The 18025-nt window shown below is 40.2% G+C and overlaps 1 protein-coding gene across 3 annotated transcripts in view; it reads right to left on the bottom strand.

The window, feature by feature from the left end:
• The window catches only part of LOC134348147 (integrator complex subunit 6-like), a 123014-nt gene that overhangs the window by 43819 nt on the left and 61170 nt on the right, over window positions 1-18025 (bottom strand). For 2 of the 3 annotated variants that reach the window (XR_010018361.1, XM_063051099.1), the window contains exons 6-9: window positions 15553-15681; window positions 10829-10992; window positions 6672-6824; window positions 1156-1288 (exon numbers count right to left, since the gene is read on the bottom strand). Coding sequence is in view for 2 of the 3 variants with exons in the window: in XM_063051099.1 (XP_062907169.1) it covers window positions 1156-1288; window positions 6672-6824; window positions 10829-10992; window positions 15553-15681 (579 nt within the window). In the remaining variant the exon portion in view is untranslated. Of the gene's footprint in view, window positions 1-90; window positions 232-1155; window positions 1289-6671; window positions 6825-10828; window positions 10993-15552; window positions 15682-18025 lie in introns of those variants that run through there. The other variant, XM_063051101.1, reaches the window with a different exon arrangement.

Below are 18025 nucleotides of genomic sequence, written 5' to 3'. Positions count from 1 at the left end.
CAAGAAATCAGCCTCAATCCATTTTCTCCGGAAAAATCAAGACATCATTAATTGGCAATTTATTTGTCTGTCACAAATCTCACAACTGACCTTCAAAATTGGTGGTGGGTGGCAATTACATACGAGCAGAACACAGCTGTTGTCCAGTCAGCATTTCCAACCTCCTTTAATGAGGTGAGCTCCTGCCAGTACCACCCATGGCTTCTCTCAATGATGTCTATTACTCTACTTCTTAAAGTAAACAATAAAACAGCACTGACAGGGCATTTTAAATGCACAACAGCTGCATCTTACTTATTTTCTTACTTATTTTCTTACTTATTTTCTTACTTATTTTCTTACTTATTTTCTTACTTATTTTCTTACTTATTTTCTTACTTATTTTCTTACTTATTTTCTTACTTATTTTCTTACTTAATATTACTTTTTTTTACTTTACAATTTTTTCTCACTTATTTTTTTCATCTCGATTAAATTTATCCTCTAAGACCACGTCTGAGAATGGCACATGAACCATCCAATGATTGGAATGGTGTAACATATTACTGTATCATAAACATATATTTTTTTACTTCTGGCAATGGAAAGAAGCTGGAAATTATATTAAAAACCAAGTGGTAAAACTGAAATGTGCAATTTCTCTCCTACAGGCCAAATGCAAAATGTTGCATATATTAAGAGAACTACTGATTGATTCTCCACAATATGCTTAGAAGATGCACAATTATGACTCCAAATAAGTTAACCTGTCTGCATCAAAATACTTCCCAGCCAAGAACTGGTGAACAAGGCAAATTGCCCGAAATGTCTTATTTTTTGTCTTAAGCATCGCAATGAACACTCGCTATGAGCTGGCATTTTTTTCCACAGCTCAATTGATACTCAGTGTTTCTATGCAGGATTCCAATCTGCAATCGGTAAATTAAGTGACTTCCAGTAGAAGCAATCAATTGATTCTCATTCAAACAATAATTCATGATATTTCAATTTAAATGACTTCTTACCAACCCATCTGCATTTGCATCCCATAGTATATATAGACAATGAACACAATGTAAATTAACAAGAATGAAAAAGAAATCAGGTTACATGAACACTATAGCTCACTTCAAAACTTGGTCCTCCATTAGAATGCTTGCAAAACAATATACTTACCCAAAAGTGGAAGCAGTACAGGATAGTTGTAAGGCATCACAAAGAGATTAACACAATTCAAAGCTGTACTAGCTTTCAGATAACCAAAAGGATGACCCAGGTCACTATACTTTCCACTGTTGTTCACATACACCTGGAATGACAATTTGATGGGTTAGAATGTTAAGATGGAAGTGTGAAATCAGATCTGATTTCTACATGCCTACAAATGGTGTATTTCGTCCACCATTTTGTCCAATAGTAAACTGCATGGCTAAGATCAAGTTTGAAGAAATGAACACAAAATCTAAGCATGTGAAAATACGTTTTTTTTTGTAGAATTGTTTCATACAAGCTAGTCAAGCTAGCCTTCAATTATGTTTTAACTCACTGCTCCATTATTTTATAATGAAGTTCATGTGAATATTCCATCCTGGTTTCCAAGTGCTAAAATCAAAATTTAAAGCTTGAAAGAAACTACCTGATCATCCAAGCAAAACATTGTGGAAAAAACTGATCTTTGAAAGGAATGGCCATTCTAGCACTCAGCACATTCCTTATTCAACTAGACAAAAGCTGATATTTAACAACTCAATATGCCCAATGTTGTTCTATATTCCTGAAGATCTTCTGCTACTGTAATAACCTTATCTAGTAATCAGAATCCTGAAGTTGTCAGTTACAACTGCAGATCACCAGCAACTTTCAAAAGGTTTATGGAAGAGTTTCATGGACAGACTTCTCCAACCACCTCTATCAATCCATTATGTTAGTTGATTCCTTGCTGTTAGTTTGCTCAATTCCAGTATTGGTTAGCCAAGCAAGATGGCATTCTGCATCAGGGTGAATGAAATTCAGCTAAGAACAGACCTTGAATGCAAATCTACTTGGTGGGCACAAAACAATACAATGTCTGCCATCACTTTAACTTTGAATTTCTTTTGACCTTTTTCTATATATTATAATTTGAGATTAACAATTGGAAACCATTTGATTCATGTTCTGTTATCCAGTTTTACCAGTATTAGATTCTCAATGAATACAAAATGATAAACAGGTGGTTAGATGAGACACCAACTTTCCAATTTTCTGCATCACACAGGTGATGCAACTTCATTTAGCCCATGTTGCATTCATAGCTTTTCCCCTGTACTACTTCTTTTCAGAGGAGTCAGAATTGAAAACAGTTTTAACTGTGTATGCTAAAAATCTGAAATAAAAATTGCCATAAATGCTCAGTAGATGAAGTAGCAACTGTGGAGAGAGAAACAACCCCAGTGTAAAAACAGAAGTAACAAGCCTGGGTAATATCCCTGATTGAGGTTCGAATTTTAAAATCGCACATTAAGTAAACAGAGCAGCATTTCTACACTTAAGAAATATTGCAAGGGTATGTCTGCTTCTGTCACATAATGATGCTGAAAAACTAATTCATGCCTTTCTATCGAATTGACTAGATTACTGCAATGCACTTTTTACTGGCCTTCTAAAGTGATCTATTGACAAACTTCAGAACACCACTGCCAGATTCTTAACTAAAACCATGAAGAGTGAGCATATCACTCTCATCCTAGCTGCTATTCATTAGCTTCCTGATCTTTTAGAATTGATTTTAAAGCTCTCAATGGTCTTGGGCCAGAGTACATCACATAATTGCTTTCTTTTTATAATTCTGCTCGAGCTCTCAGATCTTCTGCTGGTCTCTTAAATTTAAACCATCTCCCTCAAAAGATAATTGGCAGGTCAGCTTTTTCAAACTACATTCCTAAACTATGGAACCCAATAAGGAATGCACACTCAGTTGACATTTTTAAACACCAGCTCAAAACCAAGTTATTTATCCTTGCTTTCAAATTAATAGTTTTGTCTTTTATTTTCATGCTTGCACTTCATCCCATTACAGCCACTTTAAACTACATTGTTTATATGAAAAATGCTCAATAAATATTATTAATTATTGATATTTCAGGTCAAAACTTCATCAGATCAGATACCTGATGAAGGCATTCAACCTGAAGCACTAATTCTGTTCCTTTCTCCACAGTTGCTACTTGACCTGCTGGAAGCTTCTAACATTCTCTGTCTCTAAAACAAACACCATTTTGAAATTTGAAATTAATTGTTGACAAGAAAGCAAACCAAAGGCATTTAGTTTGTGGAATATGAATGTTGGGATACAAGAGAAATGGCAAATTCTTTGGACAAATAATAGAACATAATTTGACATTAATTTTAAAAAAAATTAAGGTATGTTAGTATAAAAGGATTATGAAACAGCAACATCATGAAGGTCAACCAAAATTTTAATATTAACTAACATACTTAGCAATTTTGATTACGTATTTTATCTAATAAGAGGTTGTTGTTGCACTAATAGAAGGAGTTTTGCATATAAGAATAGAAAATAGCAAACACACACACACGCTAGACAATAGCACTGAACAACAGAATATCCCAAATGATAAATTACCAAGATTACATTGACCAGGTACAAAAATAACTGACTCTGAAAATGATGCTTGATACATTCAATGCACAATTTCTCTGAACATGCAGACGGCTCCTATGCTCAAAACATATTATGCACAAAGAACAAAAAAGTCATACTCTGCAGTAGTTTTATGTCCAACAGTTTTACCAGTTTCCCCTACTAAATGAATAGTTTAGTGAGGTGCAACAATATGGTAGATGATTAAGTGTCAATTTACTTAATAATTGAGCAAAGAGGTAAAAATAAAATCAGAATGGCTAACTAGACAATTCACAAATGATTTAAAACAAGTGTCATTATGCCAGTGAAGAGTTACATTAGCAACAGAGGAGCGGAAGGCAGTGTGGACAGGGCCAACGAACTTAACCTGTTCTTTAACAGATTTGACATTGTGGCCCCTGCCCATCCCCCCACATGAGCCATCTGTTGTCGGCCCCCAACCAACACATATTCCACTCTCCCCTCCTACCCCTCCTCACAGCCCCCCACCCTGCTCTCCATGACTATACCCCTTCCCCACATGAAACCACCAGGGTGGGTTTCACAGCTGAACAGGTTTCACAGCTGACAGCTGAAACGTCTCAACCTAAGCAAGGCTGCAGGACCGGATGGTGTCAGTACCAGGGTGCTCAAAGCCTGTGCCCTTCAGCTATGTGGAGTACTTCGCCATGTCTTCAACCTAAGCCTGAGGCTCCGGAGGGTTCCAATACTGTGGAAGACGTCCTGCCTCGTCCCTGTGCCGAAGACGCTGCGCCCCAGTGGCCTCAATGACTACAGACCGGTGGCATTGACCTCGCATATCATGAAGACCCTGGAGAGACTTGTTCTGGAGCTGCTCCGGCCTATGGTCAGGCCACACTTAGATCCCCTCCAGTTCGCCTACCAGCCCTGACTAGGAGTTGAGGATGCCATCGTCTACCTGCTGAACCGTGTCCACGCCCACCTGGACTAGCCAGCGAGCACTGTGAGGGTCATGTTTTTTGACTTCTGCAGTGCGTTCAACACCATCCGCCCTGCTCTGCTGGGGGAGAAGTTGACAGCGATGCAGGTGGATGCTTCCCTGGTATCATGGATTCTTGATTACCTGAATGGCAGACCACAGTACGTGTGCTTGAAACACTGTGTGTCCGACAGAGTGATCAGCAGCACTGGGGCTCCACAGGGGACTGTCTTGTCTCCCTTTCTCTTCACCATTTACACCTCGGACTTCAACTACTGCACAGAGTTTTGTCATCTTCACAAGTTTTCTGCCATAGTTGGAGGCATCAGCAATGGAGATGAGGTTGAGTAAAGGGCTACGGTAGGAAACTTTGTCACATGGTGTGAGCAGAATTATCTGCAGTTTAATGTGAAAAAGACTAAGGAGCTGGTGGTAGACCTGAGGAGAGCTAAGGTACCGGTGACCCCTGTTTCCATCCAGGGGGTCAGTGTGGACATGGAGGATTACAAATACCTGGGGATATGAATTGACAATAAACTGGACTGGTCAAAGAACACTGAGGCTGTCTACAAGAAGGGTCAGAGCCGTCTATTTCCTGAGGAGACTGAGGTCCTTTAACATCTGTCGGACGATGTGAGGATGTTCTAAGAGTCTGTGGTGGCCAGTGCTATCATGTTTGCTGTTATGTGCTGGGGCAGCAGGCTGAGGGCAACAGACACCAACAGAATCAACAAACTCATTCGTAAGGCCAGTGATGTTGTGGGAATGGAACTGGACTCTCTGACGGTGGTGTCTGAAGAGAGGATGCTGTCCAAGTTGCATGCCATCTTGGACAATGTCTCCCATCCACTACATAATAGACTGGTTGGGCACAGGAGTACATTCAGCCAGAGACTCATTCCACTGAGATGCAACACAGAGCGTCATAGGAATTCCTGCCTGTGGCCATCAAACTTTACAACTCCTCCCCTGGAGGGTCAGACACCCTGAGCCAATAGGCTGGTCCGGGACTTATTTCTTGGCATAATTTACATATTACTATTTAATTATTTATGGTTTTATTACTATTTAATTATTTATGGTGCAACTGTAATGAAAACCAATTTCCCCCGGGATCAATAAAGTATGATTATGACTGACTATTTGGGAGACTGGGCAAGCTAATAATAAATGGAAGTGTATACAAATGTAGAGTAACAGATCCCAGAAGGAAGCTGGGTAGGGAAAACAGGCATGTGGATTACTTCTATTCTATTCCTCAAGTAGAAAGGCAAGAGTACAATGTCAGATGACAGCTTGAACAGTGAATTGTTTTGGTCACCACAATACAAGGATGGGATAGCACAAGACCAGATGCAGAGGAGATATAGAAGACGAGTAGGTTGAATGTTATAGTTATGGGTAGGGTGTGATTGGGCTAGTTGTTTTGAATGGAAAAAAGGATAATGAGGGGAAACTGAAGTGTACAAAACTACGAGAAGCCTAAATCAGGGAAACAACTAAAGATTTAAATAAATAGATGAAAGAATTAGCCAAAATCTTTTATCTTACACCCAAAAGTCACTCAGGGCCTACATTTGCTATACAAAAGTAATAAGAAAAAAACAGATGAGAAGATACGAGAACTTGATTATACCTAGCAGATTCCAATATCTAGTCCATTAAAATAGGCACCTAGTTTATGTGCAAGTCAGAAATCAAGAAACTGGTGTCATTGCAGGTTAGTGAAGTCAACATGTACATTTGCACAACATTGAATTAAACATGAGAAGGGTTAAATTTTACTTTGCCATTTCCTTACATTGAAAGTTCACTATTCACATTTATATTGCTTTTTGTTTGAGCCATTCTATATTCTTCTAACTCTGATGTACCAAGTGTACTTGCCAACTAAATCCATAAATCATTATGTACTTCATCTCAATACCTGCAGAACTATGCAAATGCTTTAGTTTTATTTTAATTGCAAGTTTCTGGATGAAAATCACAGCAAGCAGTTTGAATAACCATTAACAAATAAGAGTCATTAATCTAAGACATTAATGACTCTGAAGATTAATTTTAAGATAGATATATTGAAGGACAGAACCATACCAGATACCTTACCTGCCAGCAGATGTGAGGGGATTTGCGTTCCAGAATATACTGAGTTAAAGGTGAAGGTTCCAGTTCATATTTATCAAAAGGGAGTTTATCAATAACCATTGGGTCACAATCAACACAAGAGAACTTCACCACTGGATGGGCACTACGAGGTGGCTGGATTAAACGATAAAACATCAAGAATGAATTATGAGTAACCAGTAATGAATATTTTATTTCTCTCTCCTTTGTTCTCACAAGTTGTAATCATCAGCCAGCCAAGTCAAGAGTATGGGTGTAAACAGTATGCCTTTTAAGTAATAAATGGCAGAGTGAAGAGAACACCAACTCAAATTTACAATATTAACATATAAAACTTTATGATTTTAGGAGTTCTGTTCAACCAAAACTGAAAGTAATCAAACATTAAGAAAATGTTGTGCTAAAGTACTGGAGCAATATGACAAAGTTTCTTCTGTAATTCCCAATTTTGTTAGCAATCCACTCTTTCACCACCCTCTGCCAAAAGAAATTCCTCCTCATCTCTGTTCCAAAAGGATGGTCTTCTATTCTGATGTTGTGTCACCCACTCTTGGATGATCCTCTCCACATCCACTTTCAATATTCGGTAGCTTTCAGAAATTCTCTCCACCCCCCGCCCCCCAACATTCTTCAAAACTCCAGCAGATACATGTCCAAAATAATCAAACACTCCTCACATGCTAACATTTTCATTCCTGGAATCATTCTTATGAACCTCTGCAGTGCCAGCATATCCTTTCTTAGATAAGAGGCCCAAAACTGCTCACAATACTCCAAGTGTGGTCTGACCAACACCTTATAAAGCCTCAGCATTACATCCTTGCTCTTAGATTTTAGTCCCCTCGAAATGACCACTAGAATTGTATCTACCATCCTTACAACTGACTCAGTCTGCAAGTTAACTTTAGGGAATCCTGCATGAGGACTCCCAAGTCCATTTGTACCTCATTTCTGAATTTGCTCCTCATTCAGAAAATAGTGTTTATTCTTTCTACTGAAGTACCTGACCGTTCACTTTCCGACATTGCATTCCAATTGCTACCTCTTTGCACATTCTCCCAATGTATCTAAGTCATTCTGCAGACTCCCTGCCCCTCCATCTACCTTTGTATCATCCACAAACTAGGCCACAAAGCCATGAATTCTGTCATTTAGATCATTAACATACAAACTGAGAAGTAGTGGATACAACACCGATCCCTGAAGAACACAAGTCACTGACAGCCAACCAGAAAAGGCCCCTTTTATTCCCACTCTGCCTTCTGCCACTCAACCAAGTTCCTATCCAAGCTAACACCTTCCCTATACTATGGGCTCTCATCTTGTTTAGCAGCCTCATATGTGGCAAATTGTCAAAGGTCTTCTGAAAATCCAAGTAAACAGCAACTACTGACCTTTTGTCTGTGCTGCCTGTTAACTCTTCAATGAATTCCATTTTTTTAAGTCAAGCATGATTTCTCCTGAAGAAAACCCATCTTAACTTACACCTATTATATCATATGCCTCCAAATATCCTGAAACCTTTTCCTTAATAAACAACTCCAACATCTTCCCAACTCTGAAGTCAGGCTGACTGGTCTATAATTTCCTGTTATTTTGCCTCCCTCCCTCCCTCCCAAGAGTAGAGTGATATTTCCAATCTTCCAGTCCTCCAAAACCATTTCAGAATCCAGTGACTCTTGAAAAATCTCTAAAAAAAAATGCCTCCATATTCTCATCAGCTCCCTGTTTCAGAACACTGATTGTAGTCCATCTGGTCCAGGTGACCTATCTACCTTTAGACCTTTCAGCTTTCCAAGCATCTTCTCCTTAGTCATAGCAATTACACTTACTTTTGCCCCCTGACACTCTTGAATTTCTGGCATAAGACCAGAAGACATATGAGCAGAATTGGGCCATTTGGCCCATCGGGTCTGCTCACCAATCAATCATGGCTGATCCTTTTTCCCCTCCTCAGCCCCACTCCCTGGCCTTCTCCCCATAACCTTCAATACTGTGGCCAATCAAGAACCTTTCAATTTCCACCTTAAATACACCCAACGACCTGGCATCCACAACTGCCTGTGGAAACAAATTCCACAAATTAGTACACGCCCAGAACCAATAAACGTTCCCAGAATCATCCCTGTGAACTCCCTCTAAACCCTCTCCAATGCCAACACATCTTTTCTTGGATAAGGAGCCCAAAACTGGTCACAGTATTCAAGGCGAGGCCTTACCAGTGCCTTTTAAGCCTCAGCTTCACATCCCTGCTCCTGTATTCTAAACTTCTTGAAATGAATGCTAACATTGCATTTGCCTTCCTCACCACCGACTCAACTTGCAAGTTAACCTTTTGGGTGTTCTGCACGAGGACTCCCTGGTCCCTTTCCATCACAGATTTTTGGATTTTCTCCCCATTTAGAAAATAGTCTGCACATTTATTTCTTCGACTAAAGTGCAACACTGTGCATTTTCCACCATCGTATTTCATTTGCCACTTTCTTGCCCCTTCTCCTAATCTGGCTAAGTCCTTCTGCATCCTACCCGTTTCCTCAACACTACCTGCCCCTCCACCAATCTCCATATCATCTGCAAACTTGGCAACAAAGCCATCTATTCCATCATCTAAATCACTGATATACAGCATAAAAAGCAGTCCCAACGCTGATCCCTGCGGAACACCACTAGTCAGCCGACCAGAAAAGGATTCTTACATTTCCAGTCGCTGCCTCCTACCGATCAGCCAATGCTCAAACCATGCAAGTAACTTTCCTGTAATACCATGGGCTCTTAACTTGGTAAGCAGCCTCATGTGTAGCACTTTATCAAAAGGCTACTGAAAAGCCTCATCCACTGCATCCTCTTTATCTATTGTACTTGTAGTCTCCTCAAAGAATTCCAACAGTTCGTCAGTAAGATTTTCCCTTTAGGAAACCATACTGACTTTGTCCTACGCTGTTCTGTGTCACCAAGTACTCCATAACCTCGTACTTAACAACTGACTCCAACATCTTCCCAAACACTGAGGCCAGACTAATTGGCCTATAATTTCCTTTTTGCTGCCCTCCTCCTTTCTGAAAGAGTAGAGTGACATTTGCAATATTCCAGGCCTCCAGAACCATAACCAGAGTCCAATGATTCTTGAAGGATCATTAGTAATGCCTCCACAATCTCTACCACTACCTTTTTCAGAACCCTAGGGTGCAGTTCATCTGGTCCAGATGACTTATGAACCTTCAGATCTTTCAGCACACACTTCTCCTCCCTCACACCTTTCAACACCTGGCATACTACTAGTGTCTTCCACAGTGAAGACTGATGCACAATACTCATTTAAGTTAATCTGCCCTCTCCTTGTCCCCGATATTATTTCTTCGGTCTTATTTTCTAGCAGTCCTATATCTGCTCTCATCTATCTTTGATTTTCCATATACTTGAAAAAGCTTTTTCTATCCACCTTGATATTGTTTGCTAGCTAGCTTTCATATTTCATCTTTTCCCTCCTAATTATTCTTTTAGCTGCTCTGTGCAAGTTTTCAAAAGCTTCCCAATCCTCTATCTTCCCCCTAATTTCTACTTTGTTGTGTGCCCTCGTTTGCTTTTACATTAGCTGTGACATCCCTTGTCAGCCACAGTTGTACTATTATTTCTTAGTTTTTGGAATACATCTATCCTGCACCTTCCTCATTTTTTCCACAGAAACTCAAGCCATTGCTGTTCTGCTGTCATCACTGCCAGCATCTCCTTCCACTTTGGCCAACTCCCCTCTCATACCACTGTAATTTCCTTTACTCCACTGAAATACTGCTATGTCAAACTTTACTTTCTCCCTATCAAATTTTCAGTTGAACTCAATCATCTGGCATGCTGCTAATGTCTTCGACAGTGAAGACTAATGCAAAATACTTAACAGTTCGTCTGCCATTTCTTTGTCCCCCATTACTACCTCTCCAACATCATTTCCCTACAGTCCAATGTCCACTCTTCCCTCTTTATACCCGAAAAGAAATCTTCTGGTGTGCTCGTTTGTATTATTGGCTAGCTTATCTTCTATTGATTTTTAAAATCTTTCCAATCTTCCACCTTCCCACCATTTTTGCTATACCATATGCCTCAAGAGATACGAAATGTATTAAATGCACACAACCACAACTTACTAGGGTTGGAGAGTTTTGGTCTGGCCAAAAGGATTCAGGGATGGGCCAATGTCCAACTGGAACACCAGTTTTGTGGTTGGGACGCACATAAATGAGTTTGTGACAACTGTGCCAGAGTTGTGGTCCAAGCAGTGGGGTAGATTTAAGGGCATCAGGAGCACCATCTAGAACAGATAAACAGCATTCATGTGATGAACCACCATATTTACCATTAGTTGTTTCAAAATACTACAATACCTTGCACAAAGAACTTCACATCTTCCATCCACTGTATGTAACGATTGCAATTACAAAGGAGGTCAGGCAAACGAGGGACTCAGATTCTTGGGTGGCCTTTCAATTGTAGGACCTTCATTTCAAATATTACTCTTGATTTAGTAGAACAAAGTTTCCCACTGGTTATTTGAATTTATGGGCATGGTCTTGTAGTACAGAGCTGTCTTAATTTGATGTTGTGAGAAATAGCTACGTTTTCACATCCTAGTCCCAAGGATGTCTGAAATGGATAAAATGTGCTTTAAAATACAAGGACCTATTATCCATAACAATAGGCTAAATGAGCATAAAATTATTACAAGTTGTAGCGACAGTACTGGGCACATCCTTAATGATAAATTCACATTTATCCACCCACACTCAACCAAAGAACAACCAAAATGAAGGCACCTTGGGAGTCTTTGGTTGGCTGTTACCTTTTGTGCATTAACAAAAAAATTCAGAACAGCAAAGATAAACATTCAGAGAATATTAATTATTCCTGGTTAAATGAAGACCAACACTGAACAACTTTTCTACTCATAGACCTTTCCAAAAATGTCTTTTTTCAAAAATATTTGACAGGATTCTAATCATTAAATTTGAAACAAGCAACTCCACAAAGCAAAACTAGCTTACAGCCTAAAACATTTTCATCATTCTTCATGATTAAACTAATTCTTTCTAATGATAAAGAATGAAATTAAAACATGGTAAGCGAAGACAAGAGTGTATGCAAGATGGCTGAATGAAAATATTTTTTAAATCCACCTTACTGGAATGTTGGTTGAAGCCTGTTCAAATAAAACATTTTTTTTTAATTACTCCTCTCCACCCAAATGTTAGCAGGATTGAGGTTACACAGATCAATATTTTGATGATACATGTAAATAGTCTGGATTTCAGGTCAGAGTGAATCTTGTAGTAATTAATCAAAACCACATGAGCATAGAGTCAAAGATGGCAAGATTTTAATAACTGCAAATGTTTAATGTGATTATTCTGGGCTTTCAGAAATAATATTCAAAATGCTCAGACCAAGCAGAGAGCTTTCATTCAGCAAGTATAAAGTGAAACAGCTGCGATTAGAATCCAGTTTAGAACTTCATTGCTTTCTCGCACTTGTACTTTTGAAAAACAGACTGAAAATGGCCAAATGAAACAGCACTGTTAATTTGTAGTGAATAAACATAAACCTGTCTTATTGTCATGTTCATCTCACTGCACTTCAATGCCCCATGAACATGCCACAATTCCCTGATGTTGCAACCAAATATGAAATAAATCCAAGATTTCTTTCTCAACAATTCTGTTTCAACATGCTCACAAGAACATATCTGATACATTTAGAATGTTTCATAATATGTCATTTACCTCCTATGTCTCGTCCTTCTCACACTTTTTTTGTGCAAGATCTGCAAAGACCTTCAGCTCTTTTTGTTTCTATATATCAGTGAGTCTTGGACAAATGTTCAACCCAAAAGCCAAGCAGCAAATCACATTTGTTGTTTACAACTTCACATTCTGGCTCTGCTAAAAGGTTAGTCACTTAAGAATCCTCTTGACATTCTTCCAATGTAGCCTTCATTAGTCTAACTTGTTTAAGCTTTGGATAAACTAGTATCCTCAGAATATATCCTTGATGTTATAACTGAGATGGGAGAGGTGTTGTCATACTGCAATAAGCCTTTATTATATCACACAATAAACAACAAATTCACTAGACCAGTGTGAAAACAATTGACTCCTATATTGCAACTGTTGAGGTAACAAACATTTCAGCTTCACAAATCACTACTCAAATACGAGATAGGAAATTGATGTGGGAAACAAACTGCAAGACATTTTTTCCAATCTATTTTTAGTCTCTCAATGCTATGGAGTAATAAAGTTTGGATATGAAGTTACTACATTAATTGAGTTGGCAGTCACAGCAAAGTTCCTCCTTGGGCATGCTCTTTCCAGCCTGAGGACATGTGAACAGATATTTAAGAGTGCACTGCTGCCATGTCCTTCATCTACAAGGTACTTTCTCTGATGCATTGCATTATGGGTAGTTACAGTAGCCATAGCTAGCCCTTGGCATTTTCTAATTCCTCCCACTTTCCCCAAGTCATTGTGCACCCTTTACACCCCAAATTCCATCTACACCATCTTTCTCCCATGAATCTTAATTCTCAAACCCCATCCCTTTTCTTGATATCCCAGTTCCCAAAACCTGTTTGCTGCCTTGAGGCAAATTAGGGTGGTTAAGTCCCCAGAGCCTGACAAGGTGTCACCTCGCACCTTGTGGGAGGTAAGTGCAGAAATTGCAGGAGCCCTGGCAGAGATATTTACAATGTCCTTAGCCACAGGTGAGGTGCTTAAGCATTGGAGGACAGCTAACGTTGCTTCACTGTTCAAGAAAGGTTCCAAGAATAAACTGGGAAATTACAGAGGCAGATGAATCTGATTTAAGTAGTGGTTAAATTGTTGGAAGGTGTTCTAGGGACAAGATATACAAGTATTTCGATAGACAGGCATGATCAGGGATAGTCAACATATCTTTTTGGGTGGTAAGTCATGTCTATCCAATCTTTTTTCTAAGGAAGTTACCAGGAAAGTTGATGAAGGGAAGGCAGTGGGCTTTGTCTACATGACCTTTAGCAAGGCATTTGACCAAGTCCTGTATTGGACTGGAGGCCTGTGACTAGTGGTGTGCTGCAAGGATCAATGCGGAGTATGTGCTGTTTGTTATCTATATTAATGATCTGAATGATAATGTGCCCATCTGGATCATCAAAATTGAGGATGACACCAACACTGGAGGCGCTGTGGACAGAGAGGAAGGCTATCAAAGCTTGCAGTGGGATCTGAACCAGTTGGAAAAATGGCACATGGTTTTTAATGCAGACAAGTGTGGGGTGTTGCACTTTGGGAGAATAAATCAGAGTAGTACTTTAAAAGTGAATGGTAAAGCACTCAGGAAGGTGGTAGAACAAAGGGATCTGGGAATACAGATATACAATTCCTTGATAGAGGAGTCATAGGTAGATAGGGTTGTATAGAGAGTTTTTGACACATTGGCCTCCATAAATCAACATTTTATGTAGAGGTGTTGGAATGTTTTTTTGAAATTATACAAGATGGTGGTGAGGCCTAATTTGGAGTTCTGGGCACAGTTCTGGTTAACTACCTACATGGAAGATATCGATAAGATTGAAAGAGTACACAGAAGATTTACAAAGATGTTGCTGAAACTTGAGGATCTGATCTACAGGAGGAGGTTGAATAAGTTAGGGCTTTATTCTCTGGAGCATATGAAAATGAGGAGATTTTTAAATAGACGTGTACAAAATTATGAGGGGCATAGACAGGCTAAATGCAAGCAGGCTTTTTCCATTGAAGTTGAGTGAGACAAGAAGTAGAGGTCATAGGCTAAAGGTGAAAGATGAAATATTGAAACTGGAACCTCAGAGGAAACTTCTTCATTCAGAGGGTGGTGCAAATGTGGACTGAGCTACCAATGGAAGTGGTGAATGTGGGTTCGATAGCAACAGTTAAGAAAAGTTTGGTTAAGTATATAGATGGGAAGGGTATGGAGGGCTATGGTCCACATGCAGGGCAATTGGACTGGGCAGAATAACAGTTCAGCAAAGACTAGAATGGCCAAAGGGCCTGTTTCTGTGCTTTAGTGGTCCATAACTCTAATCTACATGCCTGGCCCATCTCCCAAACAGCCTCTCCTGAGTCTAATGTTGGCCTCAGCTGTTAAATAACCAAGTGCAACTATTTAACACTTGTCATCCATGATGAAGTATTTTAATATGGGAGAAAAGCATCCCAGAGGAGAACATTTCAGCTTGTAAAACTGTATTCAATGGGAAAAGAGGACTTGCACCTTTGGAAATTCAAATACAGATTGTCCTCCAGAAATGCAACTCTTCTGCAATGTAAGGGTCACCTGCACACTATACCACTGGCCAAACAGTCAGAACCTAGTCAAACTTCAAAATTTACTGTGCACTGCCAATGGCTTATTCTTCTTATTGGCATAAAATTTAATAGGATAGATAAATAGAACTTATTCCTGCAAGTACATAGCAATGACATAAACAAAATTAGAACAAGGTAAAAGAAGATTCTTAACACCTGTGATCATTGAAATCTGGAACACTATTACCAAACTTCCTTCCACCAAGGTTATGATTTCAGAATCAAAAAGAACAGATTCTTTGAGAAGCATTTCAAGGATTGTAGTATCAAAGCAAGAAAATGGGGTTTCCATATACGAATCAGACATGATAAAGTGAAAAAAAAAGTTGCACAACCTGACTGGCCATTTCCTCTTTCTTTGTTTCATTATAACCACTCCTCTTTGATTGGCACTCTCACCACAAAAAAAAATCACTAATCACACTCTAATGTACAAGTCATGGGAATTAGGTAATTTAGTTTCGGTCATCAGTGCTTGCAAAGTCCCAACTGACCTTCACCAATAGGTGGTGGATCTGGACCAGTTTTTTCAAAGTGCAGCACCACTCCACTTTGTACTTTTTGCACAAGTGACTCCAGACACTGAAGCAGCATTCGCTGTGTGCACACACAGTATGAACGACCTAGAACATTCACAGAAAGAAGTGCAATGTTAGCTATATTTGGCAACATTTTAATAGGACAAAAATAGTATAGAAATCTTTGCAAGAATATTGTTCATATTAAATTTAGCCAAAATAAAATTCTAAAATATCTAATGTATCAAAACACCAGAAAAAGTTGAAAGTTAAGATGCCTGTCTCAAACATTACAAGTTCCTTTTTTCAGCTGAGTGGGGTAGAATAAAGGATCAATTCTCTGACAAGTTACTGCATGGGATAACAGATCATGTAACTGGTGTACAAGTAGTAAATGGGACACAAGAGATTAACAGTAAAATTCCTGCCTTTTACTCAACATGGCCTACTGTACACGTGCAGTTCATATCCACATTGCAATACAAAACACCAACCAACATTGGTGCAACCAGCTGTACAATGATAGTTACCTGTGTTATGCACACAGACAAGTGTATTCATGCAGCTTCACAGCAAAGCTCTGAACAAAAGTCATCAGCCTGAAATGTTAATCATCTCTCTATGCATGCTGGCTGACCTGCTGAACATGTCCAGAAGTTCATTTACACTTCACAACTCCTAAAAATTAACACCTTGAGAACCAATATATTCACTTTGGCTGGTCAATCAATCTGAAAATCAACACCTACGCGTGGCATATTGCAAATTTTAGACCATGATACAAGCCAGGTTTTTGGAACTCAACAAGATACTTGTGTAACAAGAAAGTAACTAGTCCAGATGAAGTGTCTCCACCCAAAATATCAACACTTCATTTCCTTCTACAGATTCCGCCTGATCCACTGAGTCCCTCCAGTGGTTTATCTCTGACCTAATATGTCTAATAGGTCAGCCATGCAAGGGGAATACCTTGTTCCGAGTAAGCTGAAATGACTGCAAGATAGAGATGGTATCCAAGACAACTACAGGCAAGTTTCTTTAACCTGAACACCTGTACCACAAACAACAGGAATTCTGCAGATGCTGGAAATTCAAGCAACATACATCAAAGTTGCTGGTGAACGCAGCAGGCCAGGCAGCATCTCTAGGAAGAGGTGCAGTCGACGTTTCAGGCCGAGACCCTTCGTCAGGACTAACTGAAGGAAGAGTGAGTAAGGGATTTGAAAGCTGGAGGGGGAGGGGGAGAGGCAAAATGATAGGAGAAGACAGGAGGGGGAGGGATAGAGCCAAGAGCTGGACAGGTGATAGGCAAAAGGGGATACGAGAGGATCATGGGACAGGAGGCCTAGGGAGAAAGACGGGGGGGGGGGTGACCCAGAGGATGGGCAAGAGGTATATTCAGAGGGACAGAGGGAGAAAAAGGAGAGTGAGAGAAAGAATGTGTGCATAAAAATGAGTAACAGCTGGGGTACGAGGGGGAGGTGGGGCCTAGTGGAAGTTAGAGAAGTCAATGTTCATGCCATCAGGTTGGAGGCTACCCAGACGGAATATAAGGTGTTGTTCCTCCAACCTGAGTGTGGCTTCATCTTTACAGTAGAGGAGGCCGTGGATAGACATGTCAGAATGGGAATGGGATGTGGAATTAAAATGTGTGGCCACTGGGAGATCCTGCTTTCTCTGGCGGACAGAGCGTAGATGTTCAGCAAAGCGGTCTCCCAGTCTGCGTCGGGTCTCACCAATATATAAAAGGCCACATCGGGAGCACCGGACGCAGTATATCACCCCAGTCGACTCACAGGTGAAGTGATGCCTCACCTGGAAGGACTGTTTGGGGCCCTGAATGGTGGTAAGGGAGGAAGTGTAAGGGCATGTGTAGCACTTGTTCCGCTTACACGGATAAGTGCCAGGAGGGAGATCAGTGGGGAGGGATGGGGGGGACGAATGGACAAGGGAGTTGTGTAGGGAGCGATCCCTGCGGAATGCAGAGAGGGGGGGAGGGAAAGATGTGCTTAGTGGTGGGATCCCGTTGGAGGTGGCGGAAGTTACTGAGAATAATATGTTGGACCCGGAGGCTGGTGGGGTGGTAGGTGAGGACCAGGGTAACCCTATTCCTAGTGGGGTGGCGGGAGGATGGAGTGAGAGCAGATGTACGTGAAATGGAGGAGATGCGTTTAAGAGCAGAGTTGATAGTGGAGGAAGGGAAGCCCCTTTCTTTAAAAAATGAAGACATCTCCCTCGTCCTAGAATGAAAAGCCTCATCCTGAGAGCAGATGCGGCGGAGACGGAGGAATTGCGAGAAGGGGATGGCGTTTTTGCAAGAGACAGGGTGAGAAGAGGAATAGTCCAGATAGCTGTGAGAGTCAGTAGGCTTATAGTAGATATCAGTGGATAAGCTGTCTCCAGAGACAGAGACAGAAAGATCTAGAAAGGGGAGGGAGGTGTCGGAAAT

The sequence above is a fragment of the Mobula hypostoma genome, chromosome 6 (assembly GCF_963921235.1).
Source record: "Mobula hypostoma chromosome 6, sMobHyp1.1, whole genome shotgun sequence".
Classification (NCBI taxonomy): domain Eukaryota; kingdom Metazoa; phylum Chordata; class Chondrichthyes; order Myliobatiformes; family Myliobatidae; genus Mobula; species Mobula hypostoma.
Note: the sequence above shows the minus strand (reverse complement) of the source record. Positions and strands in the feature narration are given on the sequence as shown.